This window comes from Megascapheus bottae, chromosome 27 (genome assembly GCF_031878675.1).
Source record: "Megascapheus bottae isolate mThoBot1 chromosome 27, mThoBot2.hap1, whole genome shotgun sequence".
Lineage (NCBI taxonomy): Eukaryota > Metazoa > Chordata > Mammalia > Rodentia > Geomyidae > Megascapheus > Megascapheus bottae.
In genome coordinates this window covers 2,465,045-2,473,402 of record NC_143535.1, presented here as the reverse complement: position 1 = coordinate 2,473,402, position 8,358 = coordinate 2,465,045, and the positions used below count along the sequence as shown (strand labels likewise).

Below are 8,358 nucleotides of genomic sequence, written 5' to 3'. Positions count from 1 at the left end.
AACTTTTCCACATTTTTCATTTTTTTTCCATTTAACAATTTGAGTGATAGGCCTACCTTCAGCAATTATTTACATTTCAAAAGCTGAGCTTTATAGCTAAAACAATCAGTGCTGAGTATTCCCTGAGTTCTTTTCCAGCACGGGAGGCTCTGGGATCAGGAGGCGAACACGAGTCAGGGGCGGCTGTCCCTCTGCTCACTAGTCCACCACTCAACACATGTCACTGCGTGTTCGCTGTGTGCCCAACACTGACAGATACCCAGGCCCAGAAGACGTGTTGTGAAGCCCTGATGCGCCATGCAGCCATAGATGTGCCCGTCTGATGAACACCCTTGCAGAGTGGGACCCTAGACTCCACTGGGGTTTCATGTAGTCCTAGATGGTTCTACAAACTTATTTTTCATCAAATGGTAATACCTGTTTGACATCTTAACAATAAAATTATATTTAAAAAAATGAAAAATTATTTTCACCGTAGCCAAGTTATGGAAACAGCCCAATGTCCCACAGTGGGTGAACAGATTGAGAAAAGGTGACTACTTATGTATATGGCAGCACACATTCATGTGTGTCTATACGCATATATATGGTGAGAGCAGGGGCGGCTAGAACTAGCATGAGAAAATACTTTGTGCAAAGCTGGGGAAGGTGTGTGTGTGGCATTCTGGACATGCAGGATCTCTGAGTCTGGTCTGAGGTTAAAGGAAGTGGAGGCCAGGTTCATTTGGGAGAGCTAAAAGCTGAGAGAGGATGGTAAGCCCCATCCTGGCACCAAGAGGGGAAGACTGCCCGCTCACCTCAACAGTGCCCACCCAGGACTCCCCGCCGCCACCGCCACCACCTGCAAGAACGAGTCCCGGGTAGGTAAGTGGAGGAAGGGAAGAACCTGATGCAGGGCTCAGGTCAGAGTACCAAGGGGAGACAGCTGCCTGCCAGCCTGGGCGCAGCGCCTCTGTGTGCACTCTCTGGGGAGCTTTCCCCAGGCGTGCATTCCCCGTCTCCACAGAGCCCGGCTACAGACCCCAAGTCCCCAAGGCCAAGGAGGCCCTGGCATGGTGTGACGACCTCTAAGAAGAGACGGGGGCATGGCTTCCCGTTCTCAGGGGAGCTTTTCTGAGGAACTGCTGTAGGGATCTCAAGGCCGGGCACAGGGGGTGGGGTGGGCCCCCTGCCCCTGCGCACTCCACTCTCTGGCACGGCGTGGTGACCCCTGGCTGGTACTGTCTGGTCTCACGGGGAAGCTGGGGAATGACATTTCCATGATGACCTCTCTCCAGGAGCCTGAGATCCACGTTTCGCCGTTGCCTTCAGAAAGGCTGGTCTCATGAGGCCACACTGGCACCCGGCTCCCGGCCCGCCCGTGCGGGCTCAGGTGCTGGTGAGGGCGGCGCAGACAGCCCGCAGGCATGGGCACCCACCCCGGGAAATGAGGCCAGGCAGGACGAGGGCGCGGCCTGCGGCGAGCACAGCTTTATTTCCAAGGTGCTTTTACAGGGAGGGCGGCGCCTGGTGCTAGAACGCACTAGTGCGCGGCCGCCCTGGGGGAGTGTGGGGGGGGAGGTGGGGGGGAGACCTGCTGGGGCGGAACCTTTCCATCACCGCGGCCGGCCGAGGCGAGGCCCCTGGGCACCCCCCGCCCCCCCCCCCCCGCGCGGCGCTCAGCGCCCGGTTCCCGGGGGCCGCGCTAGGCCTGGTCCCGGGGGGCCCTCCGGTGGATCCTCTGGTGGCGGAGCATGTGGTACTTCCGGTGGAAGCCCTTCCCGCAGTCCGGGCAGGAGAAGGGCTGCGGGTCCCTGGGCGCGGCGCGCGGGCGCGGGCGCAGGCTGAGCTCCCGGGCCACGTGCGCCTCGTGGTGGGCCAGGAAGCGCCGGTGCTCGCGGAAGGCCTGCCCGCACTCGCCGCAGCGGTAGAGCAGGTCCCGGTGCGTGGCCAGGTGCGCCACCAACACTGACCTCTGGCTGAACCTGCGGCCGCAGTCGGCGCAGGCGAAGGGCTTCTCCCCGGTGTGCGTGCGCCGGTGCCGCGCCAGGTCCGAGCGCCAGGGGAAGCGCTTCCCGCAGTCGGGGCAGGCGAAGGGCCGTTCGCGGCGGCGCGGGCCGGGCCGGCGGGCCTGGGAGCGGGGTGGCGGCGGCGGGGGGCGCCGGGGCGCGGCCCTGTGCACCGCCTTCTGGTGGCTGGCCAGGTGCGCGCTGCGCGTGTAGCTCTTCCCGCACACCTCGCACGTGTACGGCCTCTCGCCCGTGTGCGTCCGCATGTGTCTCCGGAGGTTGGAGCTCCACCAGAAGCTGTTCCCGCACTCGGGGCAGGTGTGACTCCGCTTCCGCAGGGGGTGCGCCCCCTCCGCACCGGCGACCCCGCTTGCTTGGGAGCCCTCCCGGTCGGACCTTCTTTTGGGGCGCCCATCCCTGCTGTCCTTGGCGGCGGCCACTTCACAGGCTGGAGTCCGGCGCGTCTCCCCGGGTCCCCGGGCAGGCCCTCCCGAATCCTCCATGCCGGGATCCTCCTGTGCCACGTACTCAGGCGCCTCCCCTCTCCGGTCTCCTACCCAACAATGAGAGAGAAGCAGACACCACAATGGCTTGAGCAATGCTCTCCACATAAGGGTTTCCAAATGGCTTGGGCGGGAAAGCCTGGAGAAAGGCAAGCCTGCCACCAGCAGGCTTGGGACAATACATGGCACGCGTAAAGCCTGTCCCAGCACCGGCAAACATTAGCAGGGACAAATGTCACTGTCCTCATTTTACAAAAGCAGAGACCGAAAAGTAGTAAACGGCAGTGCTGATTCCAGGTCAGTTGCTTTATTCTCTTTTGGCTTGGCTAGCCCTTGGAAAGGACTGGGAAGAATGACCAGGAGGGAGGTGACAGGAAGGTGGTTTTTAGAGGGAGAGGGCAGTAACGACCCACTTCTTAGTGCTTGGGTGCAAACCTGTCATTCCAGTGTGACAATCATGACTCAAATAAACACAAAACCAACAGAACCCCCCAAGAGACAGAATGACTGCAGCTGCTCTGCCATTCCTCACCTGTGCATGTGAAGCCCAGAATCTCTGGCTCCCCGGGCTCCCGAGTCTCTGAGACTTGCGACTCCCCCTCACCCAGCTGAGCGTCAGGAAGTCTGGGGATCGGAAATGCTGTTCAAGAGAGGGAGAGGACACCCTGAGTGTGCCCAGTGGGCTGGGTTGCAGAAGTTGGTCAGTCAAAACACCTAGTCTACGTCATCTCCTGACTTCCAATGTTGAAGCAGTTACAAATCTCCCTCCTTTCCCCATGCCAAGGAAGGCAGGCCAGGTCGTCTCCAGTTCCTTTTCTTGTTCCATCTCTACACTCAGGCTTTAATGTAGCATCTGCTGAGATTTCCACCTGCTTCCCCAAACAGCTAATTATTCCTTTAATCTCACTGGTATGAGAGATCTCTGCTGGGGGGGGGGGGGGAGGTTGGAGAAAGGGGAGTAGCTTACACAGGGAGAACACGACGCCGCAGTCTTCTTCCTCTTCCAGCACGAACTCGCCATAAAACTCCTGCCTGGGCTCCAGGTCACCCCACTGTTCCTGGGAGAGGTACACGGCCACATCCTTGAACGTTGCCAGCCCCTGAAACAACACGGCCTGCTCAGAACCGGATGCAGCAAGCAGCCTCCTGCTCCACTCAGGACAAAGGCCATGTGTGGAGGCAGAAGGAAAGCTCACAGGCCATGGGACTCCCTTCTGCTCCCTTTCCTTTTGCCTTCAGGGACGCACAGGCCCTGAACCTGCTGCTCTGGCCTCCTGACTTCTCTCAGGGCAGGTCTGTGCTTACTTACTATTTAACACTCAATAACGGTCTGAAGAAATATTATTCTACCTTCCTATCTAAATTGCTGGAAGTTACGTGGAGATTAGAGCCCCATGGATTTTTATGCCCAGGCTGTCTGGAACCACTATCCTCAGATCTCCTTCTCCTGAGTAGCTATGATTGCTTCTCTGGGGATTTATCAACCCTACACAATCCTATCACTGACAGTCTGTCATGGCAGTACCACCAGCCATTCTTACAGTGACCAACAAATTCTAACAAGGTTGTCTCTAAATAAGCTTCTCCCTGCCCCTTGAGTGTCACACAAAGTAGAGCTTGAGTCAAACCATACCTCCTCTGCTCAACATCGCCCAGTCTCCAGGCAGACCCCGTGACATGGAGTAAGAGGAAGACGCACCTGTGACAGCGCACTGAGGAGGGCCGCCATGCTGGGGTCTCCCGAGCCCCTCTCAGCGGGAGGGCCTGGCTCCTGGGGTGCTGGGACCTCTAAGAAAAGGTGGCAGAGATCAGCAACACCATGGGAACCCGAACACTCCCGTCATTTTTGGCAAGAAGGTGGCCCAGACCACTCTAAGTGGAACCAGGACACCCCACACCACCATCAACAGAAACAGCGCCACCAATCCTCCATCGTTGGGATTCTAGCTGCAACTACCTCCTCTCAGCAGCTGGGATTCCAGATTTCTTCCCACTGCCATCAAGTAGTCTGCGAGAACAAGCTAGCCTCCCCCCCACCCCTGCTCCCAGAGCAGGACAGTCCCCCCCCCACTCCCAGAGCAGAACAGGACCCCCCCCCCCCCCGAGTCCAGGCTGCCCACCACTCTCTCCCGGGGGCCAGAGCCCCTCTTCACAGCGAGGGCTCTGCTGCACTGCTGACCCCAGATCTGGACTTGGGGCGGTGTCCTCGCAGGACAGGTCTGGATTCAGGGGGGCATCCTCGCGGGGCAGGTCTGAATCCAGGGTGTCATCCTCAAGAAACGGATCTGGACTTGGAGCGGTGTCCGTGAGAGACAGATCTGGACTTGGGGCGGCGTCCTCGCGGGACAGGTCTGGATTCAGGGTAGCATCCCCGAGAAACTGCCCTTCATTCTGTGCCAGGCTCTGTGGCATGTCAGTTGACTCAGACTCTGCCCCCAGGTGTGACGTCTCCTCTGACAGGACCTCCTGGCCGTGAACATGGACAGTCACCTGGGAATGAGTTCAACTTCCAGTGACCATGGAGTCACCAGGGTTTGAGAAGCTGCTTAAGGAAAAGCTCCCACAGGGGATGGAGGGGGGCATCCAGCTGCACAGGGGAGTGAGTTAGTGGCAGAGGGATTCAGCCACAGCTCTGTTCTGTGCTCTGCACCCCTGCTCCCATCACCCAGCACTCTGTGAGGTCCCCTTTCTCATCCTGGCCTTCACTACTTCCCTGCTCTCCATCCTGGAGGGAGGTTCCTGAGACTGAGGATTTAGGAAAGCCACCGACAAAATTCTCCCCAGGTGCCCCAAGAATGAAATGCAAAGGCAGGGAGAAGAGCCGGAAGATGCTCAGGGTGGTGATGCAGGGTTCAAGCCCCAGGCCACCATCACCGGTAGGAGAGCCTCCCCTAGGGCAGAGCCTGACAATGGAAGGCAAGACACGAGGCCACACGAGCCCTCCTCAAAAGGCGAGCCCTCAGGGAAGTCCCCCTCTCGTTGCACAGGTCACAGGTCAGGACTCCCCCTCCTCACCCACCGCCTTGGGCTCCCAGGCTGCCTCTGCAGGCCCTCCACAAGTGTGACCGCCTCCTCTGCACTCTCTGGCCGCTGGCCGCGCACCCAGTGCTGCAGGTCCCCAGGCAGCACTGTGAGGAACTGCTCCAGCACCAGCAGCTCCAGGATCTGCTCTTTGGTCCGCCTCTCGGGCCTCAGCCACTGGCGACAGAGTTCCCTGAGTTTGGTGAGTGCTTCTCGAGGGCTGGCGGCTTCCTGGTAGCGGAAGCAGCGGAAGTTCTGGTGTGAGGTCTCCAACACTGGCTCCTCCCACTGGGATGCAGGCCTGCGCCTGGAATCATCTTCTAATTTCACCATCAGAACCCCCTCTTCCTTCCACAGATCCTGATCCTCAGGCTCCAGGGCTGCTGCCATCTCCTGGCTCTGGGGGTTTCACACCATGGACAGTGCTTGCCGGCAGTGCCCCTAGGCCAGCCTGGACTCTTCCAAGGACTGCTCCCAAGGGACCTAGAATGGAGAAAAGAATAATGAACAAGAGCAAAAGCCTGAAACAAATGAGGTGTCAAGAATCATCGCAGCTCTTCACACGCACAACTTCAAATGGCTACTCTGTCCCCTCCCCAATTTACACAGCCACTGACTTTCAGCCCAGTACCTCATGGCCTAGGCAAGGCCCACACCCCAGGGGGGAAAGCTGCATTTTTATGCAAAGCCTCCTCTCCACCATAGTTAGCTCTCATTATCTCTTGCCTGCACCAGTGCACCAAAACACTAGAATCCTTGCAGTCCCAGCCTGGGGCCTGGGAACCAACCACAGGTCTACCTGTAGAGCTTCTGCCTCAAGTGATTCTACCGTTATCTACTACATTGTTTCTTGTGTGGCACATCAAGGTGTGATCTGAGCCACAGTGAGAGTAAAGGGGAGGAGCTCTCCGAGGGATGGGATGGGGGCAGGAGAGGGCCATAGTGTTAAGAGCCCCAATGCCTAACCTGGGAGTCCCGAAGAAGCAGCAAACTCTACCTCCAGATCTCCAAGTGACCAGGGCCACACTACGGGTCTCACAGACAGCGCAGTGATGTGCTCTGCACACCTGAGCAAGCTGGATGAGCAAGCGTGCACGCTGATGCCAGGGACCGAGAGCAACAAAGAGGCATTTTACTCCGTGGTCCCCCAGGCGGTGTAGTGCCAGCCTGCTCTGCAGTGTGGTCTTTCCTTTTCTACTACCTCTCCTGTGTCCTTTGAAAGGCCCCCTAGTGACGTGAAAAGCTGGCCACCACCGGCTGGGAGTGTGGCCTAGAGGAGAACGCTCGACTGGCACGGAGGACGCCCGGGGTGGATCCCTTGGCACCACACGCACGGCTCGAGGGGAAGTGGTAGAGGCGCGGGCAGCGCGGGAGGCCGGGGGAGAGTGGAAGTTTGGTGGCTGAAGAAGATACTTTCTTCCTTTCCCTCTGGCCCTTCGCACCGCCGCGGCCAGCCGATCCCCGCGCCGCGTCCCGGGAGGACGCACTCCCCGGCCCCTCGAGCCGGTCCGCCCCACCGCCCGCTTCCGGGCGGAGAGCCGCGCTGGCCGCGAGGGAGAGCGGGTGTGCGCGGGGACCCGGACGGGGGCGGCGCGGGGCCCGGGACGGGGGTGTAGCGGGGACCCGGATTGGGCGGCGCGGGGCCCAGGACGGGGGTGTAGCGGGGGCCCGGAGGGGGGCGGCGCGGGGCCCGGGACGGGGGTGTAGCGGGGACCCGGATTGGGCGGCGCGGGGCCCGGGACGGGGGTGTAGCGGGGACCCGGACGGGGGCGGCGCGGGGACCCGGATTGGGCGGCGCGGGGGCCCGGAGGGGGGCGGCGCGGGGCCCGGGACGGGGGTGTAGCGGGGACCCGGATTGGGCGGCGCGGGGACTCGGATTGGGCGGCGCGGGGACCCGGACGGGGTGTAGCGGGGACCCGGATTGGGCGGCGCGGGGCCCAGGACGGGGGTGAAGCGGGGACCCGGACAGGGCGGCGGGGCGCAGGCCGGGGCTCCGGCGCCGTCCCCGGCCGACAGGTCCCCTCCGCCGCGGGGGCCGGGACCGCCCGCTTGACCTCCCGCCCCACCCGTCCGCGCCGGCACTCACCGCTCCCGCGGCCCCGGCACTCCGCCCCGCCGGCTCTCCTCCACCTCCCCCGGCCCAAACGTCTCCGCGGAACCCGAGCGTCGGGGCCCGAGGCGTCAGAACACGTGTGGGGGGAGGGCCTTTGCGCCCGGAACCGGAAGTGGCCGCGCGCCCCGCCTCCCGGCCGCCCGGGGCCTTTCTAGGCCGTGGGCGAGCCGGTGCTCTCGGTGACCCCCCGCGCGGGGGCGGGACCGGCGCGGCACTTCCGGGAGGGCACTTCCGGGAAGGCCCCTCCGCGAGGCCCGAGCCAAGCCGCCCGGACCTCGGCGCCGGTGACCGGAAAGGAGGCCTGCTTGGCGGCGGCCGGCCGTTAAAGCACGCGGGCCGAGGGCAGAGCCGGGGCGCGCTCCGTCCACTCCGCCCTCCTCCCCGGGGAGCCGCGGTTAGCGCGTGTGTGTGTGGGGGGGGGGGAAGGCCCGGATGTCAGAGTGACCGGGAAGCTGAGCCGGGCCCTGGGCCCCGCCGGGCTCCGGGGCAGCACCCGCTGCCTGGGCTGGGTCCCCTCCCCGGGCCGCGCCCCCGCCCCTGGCTAGACGGGCCTGCGGGACGCCTTCCAGGGCCGCTCTGCCACCTGCGCGCGCCCCGCCTGTGCCAGCCCTGGGGCTTGAGCCGGGCCCGAGCCCTCCGGGCGTCCTCGCGGCTAGAGCTCCGCCACCCGAGCCGCCGTGGGGCTCTCCTGCGGGTGCGATCCCAAGGCCTCCCATCCAGCGCTTCCTGCTCC

The 8,358-nt window shown here is 62.5% G+C and overlaps 1 protein-coding gene across 1 annotated transcript; it reads right to left on the bottom strand.

The window, feature by feature from the left end:
- Positions 1-1,464: 1,464 nt before the first annotated feature.
- Positions 1,465-7,719, bottom strand: Znf202 (zinc finger protein 202). The gene is made up of 7 exons (XM_090319268.1): positions 7,599-7,719; positions 5,507-5,995; positions 4,612-4,981; positions 4,191-4,279; positions 3,459-3,591; positions 3,024-3,131; positions 1,465-2,541 (listed from the first exon to the last, which is right to left on the bottom strand). Exons 2-7 carry the CDS (start codon positions 5,900-5,902, stop codon positions 1,685-1,687), a joined length of 1,953 nt encoding a protein of 650 aa, XP_090175394.1. The 5' UTR covers positions 5,903-5,995; positions 7,599-7,719; the 3' UTR covers positions 1,465-1,684.
- Between the last annotated feature and the right edge of the window lie 639 nt (positions 7,720-8,358).

What these genes read in the sequence shown, in the direction of transcription:
- Znf202 (XM_090319268.1), bottom strand. Translation starts at nt 5,902, where the DNA reads ATGGCAGCAGCCCTGGAGCCTGAGGATCAGGATCTGTGGAAGGAAGAG. An exon ending in TCCTCAGTGCGCTGTCACAG is followed by an intron (nt 3,592 to 4,190) that starts GTGCGTCTTCCT and finishes GTGTTGTTTCAG; the next exon opens with GGGCTGGCAACGTTCAAGGA. An exon ending in CGGCGTCGTGTTCTCCCTGT is followed by an intron (nt 3,132 to 3,458) that starts GTAAGCTACTCC and finishes TCTCTTGAACAG; the next exon opens with CATTTCCGATCCCCAGACTT.